At 34.6% G+C, this 19,243-nt stretch overlaps 1 protein-coding gene across 1 annotated transcript; it reads right to left on the reverse strand.

The window, feature by feature from the left end:
- Window positions 1-2,630: 2,630 nt before the first annotated feature.
- On the reverse strand, window positions 2,631-9,048 carry LOC143587480 (uncharacterized). The gene is made up of 11 exons (XM_077068760.1): window positions 8,625-9,048; window positions 8,457-8,538; window positions 7,517-7,583; window positions 7,234-7,419; window positions 7,084-7,144; window positions 6,483-6,761; window positions 5,777-5,858; window positions 5,608-5,674; window positions 4,956-5,141; window positions 4,804-4,864; window positions 2,631-4,060 (listed from the first exon to the last, which is right to left on the reverse strand). The coding sequence occupies exons 1-11, from the start codon at window positions 9,046-9,048 to the stop codon at window positions 2,631-2,633; spliced, it is 2,925 nt and encodes a 974-aa protein (XP_076924875.1).
- Between the last annotated feature and the right edge of the window lie 10,195 nt (window positions 9,049-19,243).

Genomic DNA, 19,243 nt, shown 5'->3' on the forward strand with positions numbered 1-19,243 from the left:
TAAAAAGAAAAAAAAACTCGGTTTTGTCTCGGTTCAGGTTTTTTTTTTTTTGGTTCATTTTTGTTTTTTCGTTTCGATATCTATTTGTTTTCAATGTTTTCAGTTTCGATTTCTCGGTTTTATTCGGTTTAGGATGGGTATGGGTCAAGATGGGTAAAGTTAACCCATCTTGAATTAAGTAAAGGTTAACAAAGGGTTTCAAAAACCCCTCAAAAAAATTAATACAAAAATAATAACTCAAAATATAAATCGAAAACGTAAAAAGTAAATTAACTAAAATGTTTCCCCCGTCTTCCTCGTTCATTAAAAAAACCGGTTTTGTCTCGGTTCAGGTTCGGTTTTTTTAGTTTTTTTTCCGTTACGGTTTTGCTTTTTTTTCATTTCAGTTGGTTTCGGTATATGTTCGGTTTCAGTGATTTCGGTTTCGATTTCTCAGTTTCTATTAAGTTCCATGGGTTTGTTTGAAATAAAATTGGATAAAGCTTGTTTTAGTCCATTCTAACCCATAAACAAACTTATTCTAACTTATAACTAAAAGTCACTAGCATTTTGCTAACCCATCTTAACCTTCTTGCAAAATTCTTTTGATCCATCTTATTTCAATTTTAAAAGTTATCCAAATTGACCCAAAGCAACCCATTTTGGTTTGTTTTGCCACCCTTAATATTTATTATCATGTTTTTTTAACGTACGTTAAACAAAATTATACTACTCCTGAAATTATGTTCTAGATGCGCCACTGAAATGGAACATGTCATATCTATATGATTTTATTTGATGTTTTAGAAAAACAACTTTGAAATTGTATATGCTCAAATAGGATAACATTACAATACAAAGAATCATAAAAATGAGAAGTGTGATAAACAATCTAGTTCATTGATTTAATATTTGAATGGTTATGATTAATTTATGAGAAAAAAATAATGAAAATGGCATAAAAGTAATAACACCCATTTTTTTGACTCTCTCTCTCCACATGTAATACGCATGTCAATTCCCTAATTATTTTAAAACGTCCATAACTTTTTCGTACAATAATTTTTTTAAAAACAAAATTCACCATAAAAACAAACGTTTTTTTATCTTTAATATGAGTATTATATTGTTATATAAAGTTAAAAACAAATAGTGGGTGGTCATTGTTTTTTTCAATTGGGTTTTGTATGCACTGTGTTATAAGTTCTAGTCATTTGTTTTTTAATTAGTACTCAAATTAAAGATAAAAATTATTTTATCATAACATTTACATATAAGGATTAACAACGGTGTTAATAGTATTAAAAAAACACAGTGATGAGTAAAAAGACACAATTAGATAAGTTTTGTTTTAATTTTTATATGATAAAAAAGTGTTTGTTATTATGGTAATTTTTTTTAAGATATATCAAATGAAAAAGTTATATACGTTTTAAAATGATGAGAGAGTTAACATGTGTTTTGCATGTGAAGCGGAAAATATGTGTTATTACTGTTATGTACTCACTTTGGTCCCCATATAACACGTGCCAATTAATTATGATTTGTCACACTTTTCGTTTTTTTGTTGTATGAGTGAATAACTCAACCTTGCTCAAATAAGAAGTTTTCTATGTTCTTTTAAAAAGATATAAATATTACCTCAGTAACTTCAATGCTACTAAAAAGACCTTTTTAATTCAAAAACAATGTATTTTTTTCCTTTTGAATACATGATTTTGATCATTTTTTTGACGTGCTAAACGAAGAACATATGTCTAGATTTTTCAAAAACCTACTTTTGACATGCTAAATGAAGAGCATGTCTAAATTTTTTAAAAACCAAAGTTGTAATAACTAAAAGGACCACAGCTCTCACGATGCAACTCAATTCACATCTCCAATGATCCAATTTTGTAACACTCAAGTTGGGATAGACGTGTAACTACTGAAGTCATTCATTACCAAATCATGATATGTAAATAATGAACTCGTCCGGGCTCATAAGCCTAATCAAGCTACGTGTTTGAAACTCAAACCTCATTTACTAGATGATATCAGGTTAAGCTCAAACGCGTTTAAAATCCTAGTCTTCCAACCACCAAAGTCTAAATAGTTTCACAAGTAAATCGACTCACCAACACCCATAATATCGTTATAAATATCAATATTTTGGAGAATCACTTACATCGAATAATTTAAGATGTTGATCTTGTTACTGCCTATGACCCTAAACATTTATGAGACGTGAACAATAATTTGATAATCCAATTTTGGGGGGGGGAAGGGGGGGGGGGGGGGGGGGGTCATTACATTGTAACATCAACTTATAGTAACCATGTTACAAAAATCCAAAACCAAGTTTTAATAACTTCTATCTAAATGCCACACACCAGACTGTAAATTGTTAACCATCATTAGCATACGCCTGTATATCTTGATTTATCGACCATCACCATAAGCACGGCCCCACAAACCAGGCGACACAACCATCGGTCCTACCAATGTCGATACACACGACCACCTACAACTTTCGTCTTTAGATCAAAATATTGCACCGGCTCACAAAATCCGGTAAAACTACAATGGAAAGAAAAATAAACACCATCTATGACTAAGTAATCTATCAAGAATATGAATGCAGTATCCTACATATAATTCAATCCTTTGTTTTAACAGTTTTGACCAGTCAAAACAGTAGTAGTGTCGGTTTCTGGTTCCAACGAGGTTTGACGAGTCAAAACAGAAGTGGCGTCAGTTTCTGGTTCCAACGAGGTTTGAGCCGTCAAAACGGTAGTAGTGGCGGTTTCTGGTTCCAACAAGGTTTGACCAGTCAAAACAGTAGTGTCGGTCTCTGGTTCCAACGAGGTTTGACGAGTCAAAACATAAGTGTCAGTTTCTGGTTCCAACAAGGTTTGAGCCGTCAAAACAGTAGTTTCGGTTTCTGTTTTAATTGAGGCTTGAGCCGCCAAAACATCAGTAATGTCGGTTTCTGGTACCAATGATGTTTCACCAGTCAAAAGAGTAGTAGTGTCGGTTTCTGGTTCCAACGATGTTTGAGCCGCCAAAACAGTAGTGTGGGTTTCTTGTTCCAATGATGTTTGAGCATCAGTCATGGTAGCGTCGGTTTCTGGTTCCAATGAGGGTTGACCAGTCAAAACAGTAGTAGTCTCAATATCTGGTTCCAATGAGGTTTGAACCATCAAAACACTAGGGTTGGTTTCCGCTTCCAAACAGTTTGGAGCAGCCAAAACAGTAGTATTCTCGGTTTCTGGTTCCAATGACGTTTGACCAGTCAAAACAGTAGTATAGTCGGCTTCTGGTTCCAATGAGGTTTCACCAGTCAAAACAGTAGCCGTGTCAGTTTCAGATTCCAACGAGGTTTGACCAGTCAAATAAGTAGTAGTGTCGGTTTCTGGTTCCAATGAGGTTTTTTGAGCATCAGCCATAATAGTGTCGGTTTCTTGTTTCATTGAGGTTTGAGCCGCCAAAACACTAGTGTTGGATTCCCCCTCCAAACAGTTTGGAGCAGCCAAAACAGTATTCTTACCGTTTTCTGGTTCCAATGAGGTTTGACAGGTCAAAAGAGTAGTATGATCGCTCTCTGGTTCCAATGAGGTTTGACCAGTCAAAACAGTAGTAGTGTTGGTTTCAGATTCCAACGAGGCTTGATCAGTCAAATCAGTAGTAGTGTTGGTTTCTGGTTCCAATGAGGTTTGAGCATCAGCCATAACAACGTCAGTTTCTGGTTCCGAACACTTTGGAGCCGCCAAAACAGTAGTAGAGACAGTTTTTGGTTCCAATAAGGTTGGAGCATCTGAAACAGTGGTAGAGACAGCATTTGTTTCCACCAAGATTGGAGCAACCAAACCAGTAGTGGGGTCCGGTTTCGGGTCAGATATGCTTTTAGATTGCACATCAACTGAACCATTAGCGCGATTCAGTCTAGATGAGATGGCATGAATAACCTTTTGATAATATCTCCATGATAGATTCTTTTCTCGAATCGGGCGCTGACCGAATGGATTTTCTGATACAAATTTTTGCACATTCTCGGATTCTGCTAATCTTTCAAGATAAACTCGAAGGTCGCCTTCCGGTCCTACAATCAAACATCAAAAATATATATAAATTTTGCAATAAAAAAAATATGTATTTTTTTTATTCATCATCATCATGATGATGATGATGATGATGATGAATAAAAAAAATACATATCATAAATAAGTCACAGGTTTGGGTTTAATCTATATGGGTTATGTCAGTTTAACCCATTAATTTTTTTTTATTGAAAAAAAAAACGTGTTTTGTGTCTCAGCAAATAAAAGTTAGGTTTTCATGCCAGAACTTAAAAATAGAAAGTGAAACAGACATTTAACTTTTATATTCACATAATTGTTTTATTGTATATGCAAAGCTTTTTGTAATTTGTATAGTTGTAAATCTAGAGTATTAATATACAAAAAAAAAAAAAAAAAAACAGGTTAACGAGTTGTGTTTGTGTCAATGAGCGAATATCCACGTCATGTTAAGGTTCATGTCTCTGAAACAATTTTCAGGTTCGTGTTGGGTTTGACCCATCAACTCACAGCAACCCTAGTCAAACTGGGCGGGTCAGATTGGCCCAAAACATTTTCATCAAAATTTTTATTTATCAAGATTTAAACAATCAAATATGACTACAAAAAAATATACTAGATACTATTAAAGTAATAATCAAATTTTCTATGCACTAAAAATCATTTTAGGCCAATTTGACCGTTTCCTCTTTAAGAAAACTTCTATATCGACCAAATCATAAAACACAGTCCAACCCATTTACTTAACTGTTCGAAATTTAATTACCTAATGAATTATCTTCTGAATTAAAGTAGCGGTAACGATGAGGAAAAATTGCTGTATGAGGCTGAAAATGAAATAAAAAGGTCATAAATTTAACTTTATAATAATAATAAAACTAAACAATTAAATAGAATAAAAAAGGAAATAACACTAACTGGATTTAGCAAAGCTTTATGTGGAGTATTATCAATTAAAAGTGTATTTGTTTCATCAAATTCTCCTATGTCCCATGGAAGATCCGCATCTTTCTTTTCCCATAATTTTTTAAGTTGCTTTAATATTAACGCTTTAGAAGTGTTCTCAACAGTACTGAAACCAGTGTCAGTGCAGTGACTTCGATCCTGCAAAAGATAAAAAGTTGATAAATATTAATAGAATAAAAGTTTAATATAAGCATATTGCACTATTAATATACTAATAAGAAAATATAGATGGATTTGTCTCAATCATCTAGGCCTCTAAACGAACCATACGTTCAACGAACCGTTCGGAGGGAAGTTCGTTGTTCATTCGTTTATGTAAATTTATGTTCATCAGTTTACATTTTTTAAGCTCATTATGTTATTTCATAATTATGTTCGTTCGTGAACCGTTTGTTTATACTGTTAACGAACAAACATGAACACACTGATTTTCTTAACAAACGAACATGAGCAAGAAAACCTTGTTCGTTTAGTTGTTTGGTTTGTTTACAGGCCAACAACCATCTACTTGTATTTACATTAAATCATATCAATATCATCATCTCATTCATTTTAATCAAATTAGCATATACAAATAATACAAGCAAATTATAAACGCGCTTACCCAACAGAAAACCAATTTGTGTTGACTATCCCCCATAACATAGTCAAGAGTCCATTCCGTAGTATATCTATATAGAGTTTATAAATAAATACTTATGAGCACAATATTACAATAGAGATAAAAGAAAATTAAAGTCAGTTAATAAAAATTTAAAAAAACTTGGGAGTACCTTGATGTTGATGTCCAAACACCAACGTTAAATCTTTTAAAGCAAAATTGCAAAAATTCATCACAATAAGGTCTTTTAAACACTGCAAAAGCGACCAAAAATTAAAGGTTAGACATTTTTAACCCATTTGGGAAATAAACACTAAAAATAATAAGTATGTTGATGATTAAAATAACAAGACTCTTACAATAAGAATCTAAAATCCAAATAAAATGATTATTTTGACCAGGGGTGTGCATGAAATCGAAAACCAGAACTGAAATAACCAAACCCAAACAAAAATAAACGGTCTGATTTTCTGTTTTCGCAAACCTGAACTTTCAGTTCGGTTTACAGTTTCGGTTTTGCAAGTAAAACCATAAAAACGAACCGATCAAAATTTATGGATTTTTAATTTTTTATTTTAATTACTGTAACCCAAAAACGTTAGCCCAAATGCACGTTAATCGATTAACTAATAATTAACAAAAACATTTAGGCCCAAATTCTTTATTTTTGAGGAAAAGTTTTTTTCTGCCCAAATATTTCAAGCCCAAATGGTAAAACTGAAAACCGAAGCTGAACGATTTTCAAAAAGTAAAACCCAAAATTTCAGATTTTGGTTCAGTTTGAGCCCAAAACCAAACCATGTACACCCCCAAGTTTGACTCCCGTTCGAGATAAAACACAACTGACATCAATACAATATGAATCATAAATTTTAAACCTGATGTTGACCCCTGCATTGTATCGGCTTTGAATCCTTCACGTGGGGCCGATGCAATATCAACAAGCAACCCACCAGTATCAAGAATAATAAGTTTCCTTCTAGAACGAGTAGGAACCGCTTTCGGTTCAATGGACCCAATGATCTTACGGTAAAAATACCATGATTCATCATCATATGTAATCGGTTGTTGACCAAACGGGTTATGTTCTATAAACTTTTGGACATCATCACATGCTGCAAGCTTTCCAAGGTAATTACGAAGGTCGCCATTTGGTCCTTCAATGGGAAATCAAGAATATTAAGATTAATATTCAATATAATATACACTAACGACAAATACGTTGTGGGAACTCTAATACACAAACTATTACACATGTGCCTTTTACGTATAGCCACGTGTTTATATAGTTAAAAATAACTCATGTGTTGAAAAGATAGCAAAAACTACAACATTCAACTTTATTTAATAAAATAATTGATGAGGTTGTTACCAGTAAAATTTACCCATAACCGAAAAACTAAAACTGAAATAACTGAACCACAGCAAAACCGAAAACCCAACAGTTTCGAAAGACTCAAAAACCAAAACGAGACTTACCTAGACCATTATCTTGGGTATCACGGTAACTGTAGGAATATGGAAATATTGCAGTGTGTGGCTGAAAATAGAAATGAGATGTGTGATGTAAATGGACACCTTTAATTGGTCATATAAAATAAAAAACAGACAAATAAAATAACAGCTTACAGGGTTGCGTAACGCCTTATATGGAGAATCATCCAAAAATATTGTATTTGATTCATTATACACTCCTTTTTCCCACGGAAGATTAGAATCTTGTTTTTCCCATAACTTTTTAAGCTCTTTTAATACCAGCGGTTTGCCACTATTCTCAATGGTATTAAAACCTGTTTTTGTACAATGAAATTGATCCTGCGGAAAACCAGTTTTTATCATGTCAATGGAATTAAAATAATAATAACAATAACAATAAATTATATGCATAATCACAGTTAGTATATGGACTTACCCAACAAAAAAGCAACTGATCTTCACTGTTAATTTCAAGAAATTTAAGAACTTGCTCTATATTCCTTCTGAAGAAGGTTTACAAACAACAAAACATCAAAAAAGTAGCACGATGTTAAGGAGATAAAAACAGGTTAAGAGATTAATATAATAAATTAAATTCAATATAAGTAGACATGGCAAATGTGTGGTTTGGATACGCTTTTGATGAAAAATTAGAACTTTTTCAAATAATTGGTCAGACGGATATGATTACTTAATATTCTTTTTGCCAATAATCTAACTCCTTGTAGGGGTGTAAACGAGCCAAGTCAATCATCCACTGCTCGAAATCAGCTTACTAAAAACTCGAATCAAGGTGAGCTTAAATGAGCCCAAGCCTAAAATAAGCTTGTTGTTAATAAACGAGCCCGAGCTTCACTATCCAGCTCGAGCTAGTTCGCGAGCATAAACGAGCCACTTATTTAACCATTTCTTGAGCACATCAAATGTATATTTATAGAACAATAATTATTATATATAGAACTATGATAAAATTATCTAAATAAGATATCTTATGTTATATATAAAAATTATAAAAAAATTTTAAAAAATATATAAGTTAATTAATAAATAGTGAATGATCCAAGCTCGAGCTTTAGAAATGGAAACTGAAACGAGCTAGAGCACTCTGTTAGTTAAAGAAGCCAAGCTCGGATTCAGCATGTTTATACCCCTAATTCCTTGGAAACATAATTTAGGAGATTTATGCATTAGAAATACACTTTAGCAAAATTTCGACTTGTTTAACCTGCTTCCTTTTATCTACTTCTAAAATCTACAGACTGAGCAATTAATAATGGGCCAACTATGCCACCACTACATACAAGTGAGAAAAACCGTTCGGTTTCAGAAGGAACCCAAAAGTGAATAAAGTATTAATTAGCTGAAAACTTAAGCACCTAGTTCTTGATGTCCAAACACCCACGTTAAATCTCTCAAAGCAAAACTTCAAAAACTCATCACAAAAAGGTCTCTTGAACACTGCAACAGCCGACAATAATCAAATTTAGCAATTAATTAAAACACAAAGAGCAAAAAAAAAATAACCCTAAGTAACTACATTTAACCTGCTTTTGACCCTATTATTGTATCCGGTTTACAACCTTCATCTGGATCCGCTACAATATCAACAAGCAACCCATTCACATCAAGAACAAGAAGCTTTTTTCTAAACTTATCTTCGGTTGCATCTAAGTTTGATTCTTCCATCACAATATCATTCTTGCCATCATTGTCTGTTAAACTTTCTTTCACATCATTAACCGCATCATCCTGTTTGATTACCACTTCTGCATTTGAAATCTGTTCTGTGTTTGAATCTTTGTTTGACTCAGAAAAGTCAACATCATTTTCCTGTGAAATATGTCTTCTTTTAGAAGGAGGACAGTCATTACGTTCTTCTGTTAAACTTCCTTTCACATCATCCCATTCGACTACCACTTCTGCATTCGAACTATGTCTCCGTTTAGAAGGAGGACAGGCATCCTCCATACTTCTTTCTTTCCTGCAAATACATCAATCGAATCACAATTTTTAATTATATTACATGGTCAACAGTTTTATTCCTGCCAATTATAGTTATCAATGTGTTATGATCAAGATTCATAGATTTCTAACTACAGCCATCAGATGTATAGTTTTTAATCGCTAGCTGGTAGGCTTCACCTAATCAGTGCAGAGACGGTGCCAACTCGGTGAAATGGGGAATTGCGAGTACTCGGTTAGAAGTAGCGGAAATACACTTTAGCAAAATTAAACGTATATAAAAATTCCAATATGACCTAATTAGGTTTACATTTAGCAAGAAATAGAGTTAGATGTAAGTTGCATTTGATGGATTCAGCAATAACATGAATTAGGGCAGGAAGGAACATTTGTTAATTAAAAAAAAAAAGAATGAATTACCTGGTAAATTGAAGTCGGAAGGAAATTAGACGAAGAAGATAGTAACTGGAGGAATGAATAATAATAAAGCACAAGGAAACCGCCGTTGGCCGATTAGATTAGAGGATAGATAGATAGACTTGGAGGTATTCAAATAGTTGTGTTGTGTTGTGTTGTGTTGTGTTACCCAGAGTCAAATGCATTGCCCTTAGGCGTGTTAGTTTCACAAATTCGTTGGAATTAAAAGAAATTCGAATAAAAATTACTTCACATATTTTGTTTTGTTAGGAGATTGAATCTTAATTTCAGCGTATTCGGCTGTCAAGAAATTGGAGATTCTAAATTCTTCCAAAATATGGAGGATTTTAAGTAAATTCGTTGGAATCTTTTCTCGAGTTTCTTTTTTTTTAACGAGAACAACGAATAAAACATGTTTTTTTACTTTTTTTTGTTTTCGGTTTATATTTTGAGTTATGAATTTTTTACTTTTTTTGTTTATATTTTGAGTTATGAATTTTTTATTATTATCTTTGAATATTTTTTGAGGGGTTTTTGATCTTAATAGAAAATCCTTATAAAATTCAAAAAAATAATAAAAAAAATCATAACGAAAAATATAAATAAAAAACAAAAAATCTAAAAAAACTAAAATGTTTCCGTCGTTATCCTCGTTAAAAAAACAAAAAAAACCTCAATTTCAATTCATATGTTAAACGAACACACCAAGAATGTAATTGGATTTCAATTCATTCAAATTCCAATTCATATTGGAATGTTTAGATTCCAAATCCAATTCCTTCCAATTCCAAATCCTATGCAAATTCCAATTCCAATTCCATTCCATTCTGTGAAACGAGCGCGCCCGAAGAATTAATGGCCATTTTCGTCCTTGTGGTTTGCTACTTTCACCACTTCTGTCCAAAGTTTGAAGTTTTATCAATTTAGTCCTTATAGTTTCAAACATTAGCCAATTGCGTCCCCCCGTCTAACGGCATCCAACTATGCCGTTAGTTTAAGGGGTATTTTTGTCTTTCTCATGTTTATTTTTAGTTTATGGTCATTTTCGTCCCTATGGTTTGATACATTTGCTACTTCAGTCCAAAGTTTGAAATTTTGTCAATTTTATGTTTAATTGAATTCAGTTTTTTTTCAGTTCATGATGGAATTCATTAGTAAAGTGGTCAGGGCAATTCCCTAAAACCGAAAAAACTAAAATCGTTTCTTTGATTAATGCATGATAGTTAGGGCTTAGAGATTAACATATTGTAACAAACATCAGGGTTGAAATCAACATCAGGAGGTCTATCCCGCATTTCCACGTTTGCTCAAGAAATCGATACACTAGATCGCATGTGTGTTCTTCAAATCGTGATGTTGTTCTTGAATTCTTCAAATCGACAGCAACTCTAGGGTTGAATTCGACGAATTCTTCAAATCAAAATTTCAAACTTTGGACTGAAGTAGCAAAAGTATCAAACTACAGGGACGAAAATGACCATTAACTAAATAAACAGGAGAAAGACAAAAATACCCCTTAAACTAACGGCATAATTGGATGCCGTTAGACTGGGGGACGTAATTGGCTAATGTGTAAAACTATACGAACTAAATTGATAGAATTTTAAACTTTGGACTGAAGTGGCGAAAGTAGCAAACCACAGGGACGAAAATGGCCATTAACTCATTATCTTATAATAAACCTACGCGTTTGAAGAACCATTTCGTTTTTGTTGTTCGGATATGTTTTTAAGAATAATTATAAAATATAGTCGTATAAGAATTAAAAGCTTCTAGTTTGTTAAATAAATATTCGATTCGTCTAAAAATATCACCAACGTCCGTTATCGTCGGACAGGTTTGACTAGATCAAGTAATCATTGAATCCCAACTAGTAGTTTCATTAATTCGTTCGTGCCGGTTGCTTTCACCAACTGGTCGTTTCGTTTGTCGTGTCGGTTGCTTTAACCCAACCGATCGCTTCATTTAAGTGTCGGTTGCTTTCACCCTTCGAACATTTCGTTTATAATGTTTGCCCGGTTGCTTTCCCCAACCGAGCGTTTTGTTTACTCTTTGGAAGACCCGCTGATGATAAGTTTTTATATTCTTTTTGAGAATAAATATTTATATATTTATATAAATATTAAGAATATAATTCTTATTAGTATCGGTTTCATTAGATATAACTGATTTATTTGGTCGAGTGTTAAATAAATATATACTAACATATTTATTTATGGGTAATATTTCTTTAAGTTGCGATTAATATTTAGTAAACTACAATATCATTTTGCAAACTCTAAGCTGGTATCATATACAGTTTCAGTCGTTTAGTTCGTAAAAACAATTATTTTTACGTCTAACGTATATATATTTTCCAAAATATTTATTTGAGTAAAAATCACCGTTTTGACACAAAATACCGTTTTCTCCGTTCCACGTGTATTTCATTTAGTCGGTTTCTTTGTTTCTTTGTCATTAATAATATTTATATTTTCTTATTTTTCAACGACAATTTTTATATAGGTTTTATTTGAACTCATATTCAAAACTTATAAGATTGATTATGCTTAATATACATAAATTCCTTGTATATTGTATTTAATATTTTATGTGTCTATGTTCGGTTTTTATTAGAATTTGTATATTACTAACATATTTGAATAACGCAGGTTCCGGAGGTTTATCGTGGTTAAAAAGAACAAAAAATGAGCTAAAACAAGCCAAACCGGTGAACCGAAACATCAGAATTGAACCAGAGCATCAGGAAACGAACCGGACTGCATCAGAATTGAACCGGACCGGTTAGACCGGTCCCTCCCACTTTGCCGGAGCGCAACGCGGCCAACATCAGCCTCCCCGTCGCGCGGCGCGGGCGGCGATCAGAGTCCAGAAACTTCAATTTTTACCTGTTTTGGGCCCAGAAAACCTATTTAAACACCTCTAAACTCAATCTTAAACATAACCTGAATACCCTGGTCGTTTTGGACAAATTTGGGAGCTCAAGAGAGGATATTTCCGAGGGTTTGAAGGCCACGAATCAGCAGGCGAAGTGCTTAATATTCAAGGACGAAAACTCCGGGTTTTATCGCCTTTAATCTTCCATTCTTATTTATTTTTGCCATGATTTCGTTTTTCATTGTTTTGTTTTACTTTAAGATGCTAGGCTAAACATTATAGACTGCCTAGACTTATGATGAACCTATTTTAACGTTGTGTTTTGATTTCGAATTTATTTATCGTTATGGTTTTTATGATTTAGTAAAAGGTTTAATTATATTAAATTGACGCGTATGGATATTTAGGATTGTTTGATTAATTGTTATTATTTCATAGTTGCCTTGATTATTGTTTGTCATTATGATAGGTTTCTATTAGGTCAATTACTTGGTGTTCTTGATTATTTTATAATTGATTTGCAATAAGATCATAGGAATAATAATTATTAATTAAATAAACCTAAGTGTGTAGCTAACCTAAATAGCTGTAAGGTGCTAGGTTATTGATAGGTCTTTGTTGATCAGGATTGCTAGATTTAGTTTTTCATAAGGAGTCCGTCTAGGTTTGATTGATTAATTTTGTCTATCGAGTCAATTGAATATATTAGACTGCCTTTGATTTCCGCGCTGTAAGGTAGGATTTCGTATAAAAGAATTAAGTTATAAATAATTAGGTGACTGTAAAGAAACTTGATTTTTAATACTGGTGTGCGTTAAAACTTATTAGAAACCCATAGGTGTCTCTTGAGAAGGGTCAGGGGTCCTGTTCGGGTTTTCTCTTAGGTGTCTATTTTGCGATCCCAGTCCATAACTAAATATTCTCCCGGGTTAATTTACAACTGAAATTTAGGGGATTCCAACCTAGGTAGTTATCTCATCATCATCTGAATTAAGTCCAAATTCTAAGTTTAGGTCGTCATTAGTTTTCTTAATTAGTTTGAAATTAGTTTATTAGTAAACTCCCCCCCCCCCTAAACAAATAATAAATAAATGGTCGTGTCTGTAGTTGAGTCTAATTTAGCTAGTTTACGTAATTAAAAAAGTCTCGTGGGTTCGATATCCGGACCTACCTAGCTGTACTAGAGTCGACCGGTTCACTTGCCGATTAGTAGTTTAGTTAAGTTTAAGAGTATAGAATTTATTACTTAGTGTCTAAATTAACGTGTTTTTATATATCTACTTTTAACACATAAAATATCATCTCAAATTTATTCTTATATATATTAAATCTTAAGTTTCTTTACACACAGTTTAACTATTCATCTGAAAAGATGCTCATGTGTATAGCATTGCATTTTGGTACTTTATTGTTTCTTTGTTGTCTTACACGTACACAAGTTTGTTTACACGTGCCTCCTCCAGCTTCTCTTTCTCTTGAAAACCTCCTCACTCTTCTGTCAAGCATATACTACATCTCCATCTTCAATTGATAATCAGAAAAAGTTTTCTTTCTCTATCAAAGCTTTCTCTCTATTAAAGCTTTTGTGTTTTCATTTCCGATCACGTCTGTTAATCAGGCATCCGTCGTCTTATGAGTTGCCGGGTTCCATTTTGGAAACCCTAGGCGGCGACGATTGTGTAGGGACATGACGGTCTAGTTGTCTGTGTTGGGCGATAGCGATTGTGAAGGCATACGATGGTATCATGTTTCGTAGAATAAGAAATTGAGTTGTTGCCCTGTCGTTGCTGGCGGTTTTCCGGCCGTCTTCGGCAGCAACGGTGGACGACAACTGTAAAATGTCTCCTCACTAATATATTGCTCATTTCTTCTCTGCTTCATCTGATTGTACTCTATGATGTGGTAACTGTTGTCTTGTTTCATTTTGGAACCGGCGGTGGCTGAGATCGGGGCTGTCAACCACCGGCCGTTTCCATGGCGGTGGCAGATCCGCAACTCAAAATCATAAACGAGAATGTGACTGTGATGTTGATATGAGTATACATTTGCAAAATAAATGCATGCATTTATGTTATGTGTTATGTTAAAACATTTGGCAATAAATGCATTTATTTCTTTCGAGGTGTGATTTTTTTTCACCATAGTTCTTTGGGAAAGCAGGGTGTAGCCACGCCGTTGCCTGTGGCTACGGCCTTTAGATGTTGTTTTGTATTACAGCACTGGATTTATAGTTTGGTAATGGCCATTTGTAGTGTTTCAGAGTATTTATAAGTTTGGCTATGTTTGTTTCTTTGTGTTGAATGCCAACCAAAGTTGTAAGGGTCGTTTAGCATATTTTCACATGACTTCAAATTTGCGGTATGGTTTATAACTTTGGCTATTTGTTTAATACGTTTCCGGTTCCGGTTTCTTATTAGGTTTTCATTAGTTGTGTAGTTGTATGTTTATGTTATACAAAATCATTTTGTTTTCAGAAAAACAAGAATTTTTTATGAGTTAATTTGGATCTATTTATACACAACTAATGGGTATGATTTCGGGTTTCCCAAATCTGTGCATGATAGATGAGAAAAATTTCCCAAATCTGTGCATTATAAATCCTGCCCTCCACGTCATCCAATAAACAATTTATAATATTATATATATATATATTGGCTTTTGTAGCATTTAGTTTATTCCATTGAGCGTATTAGTGTCACAAACCTAGCGCAACGCAATATTATTCATTTTCGTTTTGTGTTTTGAGTATTAGTTTTCCTTATATGATCTGTCGATGTTCCTAGAAAACTTTATGAGTTATCCTTGCACGATTTGTCGGATATTCCTAGAAAACTTTATGGTTTTTTCTATCATTTGCCCACGCAAAAAAAATAATTTTATTTTGTATTGAAATCATGCATACACGTCAACATATTTTCTCATCTAAATCTTTTAAACAAGACGCTTAGTCATAAAATATCTTCAACAAATCTCATGTCTAGATATATCATGCATTTTTAACCAAATTTTAACCATAAACCCACTCTATTAACCTTAAAACATATTAAAACTTACCTTTTAAACCAAGATTATGTAAGTCTTTCAAATCTATTATTATTTTTCATGCGCATTTCGTTTAGGTTCATGTGTTCAAACTTTCTATTTAAACATATTAAAATGTTCATCTAGATTGTTGGATGTTGAGCTAGCATAAATATGGTTTATATAAGCATAAAGTTAGGTTAGAGGAGTTTTAGTTCACTTATTTCTAGGACTTGAGATTAAGATAAAGATAAGAAAATCTTTAAGTTGCTTCTTCCATTTCGTGATGCTTGTTAGATAATTTAACGTTCCAACTCCTTGCTATAGCTCAAAATCCAGCTTCGGGTTTGACGCGCTTGGTTTAAGGGAAGAGACCGAAGAGCGTTTCGGGTTTAATAACGAACCATAAAGGTGCCTCAGGTCGGGTTTGGAATTATAATTGGGCGGTGAACCGACGTTGATGGTGGTGGTGTACCGGTGGTGATGGTGAAGACGATGTGCGGTAAAGGCGGTAGAAGTGGCTATGGAGCCGTAATCATGAAGGAGGGGAGGGTCGATGTTTTGTGGTGGTGGTTGTCGTGAGAGGGGGGGGGGGGTCTTCCCGTGAACCGATTGTAGGAAAAAGAAAAGGGGAGCAATGGGGAGTTTTGAGATTTGTACGAAGGGGGTTGTTTCTAAAATCAATTAGGATGGGCTATAGGATTTATTTCGCAACTAAAGTGATGATTAAATTCTATAGTTAATTGTATTAAAAGTATATTACAAACTAGTTAATAATTATTTACATGTTTTGTTATAATGTTTGAGCTACTTAGTTTAGTGCATTTAGATGTTTGGATTACTAAGGTGATGAAGGAAGGAAATCGCCTACAGTTAGGTGTATAAAATTACGCACTCGTATGTGCGTGTATATATATATATAATACACTTTGGGGACACATGTCATCACCACCTTTAATTTAATGAATTATTAGTACCAGGTTAATTCTACTACCTTTTCAAGTAAAGAAGAGGCCACACATACCTCTTTACAAAGCTTTTTCTTGAAGCTTTTTGAAGAATCTTCTGCTTTGATATTATCTAGGTTGGATTTATTAAGCTTTAATTATGAAGAATGAAGAAACCCCTCCATCTAAAACCAAAGATTTTGTCTCCAAGGTTTCATGAGAAAAGTTTCCATCGCCCACTTAATTCTCCCTTTATCCATCTTAAATTAACTAGGGGTTTTCAAGCCAACCCATCAAATTAATTATGGGTTTGGTCATCAATTGCTCATCTTCTGAAAGGCTTCTTAAGATTTTATGGCCTTCAGGTATAAATTCATGAACCCAGTAAAGAAAAGTTATTATTATTATTATTATTAATTTTGTTTAATCCTTTTTCAGTTAACAAAGTTTGATAGTTGAGGTAATGAGGTGGGTAGATTATTAGCAAGTTATGTGGATAATTAATGCATACTTTAATTTTATATTCTTTGACGGAATATTTCAAAGATTAGGAATTTGCTTTTTGATTGTTCTATAAGGCTGAGGGGTGTGGGGGGCTCTAACGGGGGGCGCGAGTGGGGGCTCCAGCCAATAATATTGTGACGTGTGGCAGAGAGAGAAACTGGATAAGATGGGTGTTGGAGCCCCTGGCCCTGGTGTGGAGGGGCGCGAGCAGGGGCTCCAGCGGATTTTTTTTTTAATTTTTTTATAAATATATTCAAAAAATGTATTATTAAAAAAACTCATAAATTATTAAAAAAAACACACATTTTTTTTAAAATTCCAATTACAAAAAAAACATACTAAAAATTAAACAAACAATAATACTTAATAATAACACTAATCTAATACAAGATCATCGGGTCGCCTCTCCCACAAATGTTCAACCAACTCATGTCGAAGCTCCCCGTGTATCTCACGGCTCTTGATATTTGCTATGTTGTGAAGTTTTTGTTGATCACTGATTGTGGACGGTTGTGGCGGAATGTCACCTTGGTAGTTTTGGCAGATAGCTTTGCCCTCGTCTTCTAACGTCATGTTGTGTAGGATCAGACACGTGTAGACGACGTCCGTTATCTTCTCCCGAGTCCAATAACATATCGGGTTCGCCAGAACATAATATTGTTTTTTTATAGCTCCAAAAGCTCTTTCAATATCTTTTCTAGCAGACTCTTGCTTCTTCGTAAAATACTTCCGTTTGTCGGCGATTGGATCTGTAAAAGCTTGAACTAACAAAGCCCATTCGTTGTAAATACCATCGACCAGATAGTACCCGTACTTGAAGAGTTCTCCATTTGCAACAAAAGATTGAGGTGGTTCAACCCTGTCGATAAGGTCGTTGATCAAATTTGACTGATCGATAACATTAAGATCGTTATTTGACCCAGCAACACCAAAAAAAGCATGCCAAAACCAAAGATCCTGTGACACCGCCGCCTCAAGTATAAGGGTCGGCCCTTCATGATCACCACGGTGGAACTGACCTCGCCAGGCCATTGGACACATAGCCCATCCAACATGCGTACAATCGATGCTACATAGCATCCCAGGAAAACCATGTTTTTCCGCGTGCACCTCATATATGCGTTGGATGTCATACATTGTAGGTTTACGCAGATATCTCCGAGCGTAAGTCGATATGACTCCTACGTACAATATACATTACAAAATTAATGTCATACATTGGTTGATATTTAATAAAAAGTAAAATTAATGTTTTTTACCTTGGCAGAAAAAATGAAGGGATTCACGTGCAACCCTTTTCGACATCTGTAAATACTCATCCAAAGCGTCCGACGAGATGCCGTACGCTAATTGACGGATAGCAGCCGTGCATTTTTGAAGAGGGGTAAAACCGGGGAGACCCCTAGCATCCTCCCTTTGTTGAAAAAAGGGATACCGTGCCTCTAAATCACTTGCTATACGCTATGAACAATTGCCTGCTCATTCGGAAACGAGTTCGAAAATCCGACTCCGCATATACCGGTTGAGGGCTAAAATAATGCCTAATCAAAGTATCGTTAGCACCCGATCGATCACGATCACGAGGTGGTGCTCTAACCCTCGGGAGTCGAGGTTGATGGGCTTGATTTTGCAAGAGATTGACCACGGTTGCGGTCAAAACTCCCCCTACATGAAGAAGCAAATCATCCTCTTCGGAGGAGTCGGAATCAGACGAGTACGACGACATTATTTTTAAAAAAAAAATTGGGAAGATGGGTTGATTTTGGGTTTTTTTTTGAAGTTGTGGTAATTTATTTATATGAAATTGGTTATATATAGGAAGAAAAAACTTTTTTTTTTATTAAATTATGAGCCCAACGGCTCAATTAAATGATCCAACGGCTATGTCACGTCTCCCAATGCTCCTTTACGCCACCTTTCTCCCGCGACCCACCTTGCGTTCGCCTTGTTTTCCGCGCTCGCGCCCCTCTCGCGCCTCGGTGGTGTGGTGCTCGCGCCTGGGGGCGCGAGCGGAGGGGCTCTCGCGCCCCCGCTGAAGCCCCACACCCCTCAGCCTAAGGCTGAGGGGTGTGGGGGGCTCTATTGGGGGCTTTAGTGGGGGCTCCAGCCAATAATATTATGACGTGTGGCAGAGAGAGAAACTGGATAAGGGGGGTGTTGGAGCCCCCGTTGGAGCCCCTGGCCCTGGTGTGAAGGGGCTCCAGCAGGGGCTCCAGCGAATTTTTTTTTTATTTTTTTATAAATATATTCAAACAACGTATTATTAAAAAAATTCATAAATTATTAAAAAAACACACATTAATAAAAAAAACACATTAATATCTAAAAATAAAATAAAAATTAAAGTACTAAAAAAACATTATTCTTATTCTTCGGCTTGGTCTTCTTCGATCAACCTCTTTCGGATACGTTCCTTTTGCTTTTCCATTAGCATT

This window comes from Bidens hawaiensis, unplaced genomic scaffold (assembly GCF_021521415.1).
Source record: "Bidens hawaiensis isolate Kalapana, Puna unplaced genomic scaffold, B.hawaiensis_p1.1 tig00035527_1, whole genome shotgun sequence".
Taxonomy (NCBI): domain Eukaryota; kingdom Viridiplantae; phylum Streptophyta; class Magnoliopsida; order Asterales; family Asteraceae; genus Bidens; species Bidens hawaiensis.

Bases quoted from the DNA above. Each gene is read 5' to 3' on its own strand.
- LOC143587480 (XM_077068760.1), bottom strand. From the start codon at position 9,048: ATGGAGGATGCCTGTCCTCCTTCTAAACGGAGACATAGTTCGAATGCA. The intron at 5,859-6,482 runs GTTTAAAATTTA...TCGCTTTTGCAG, and splicing joins AATGCAGGGGTCAACATCAG to TGTTTAAAAGACCTTATTGT. The intron at 5,675-5,776 runs GTACTCCCAAGT...AACTCTATATAG, and splicing joins GTTTGGACATCAACATCAAG to ATATACTACGGAATGGACTC.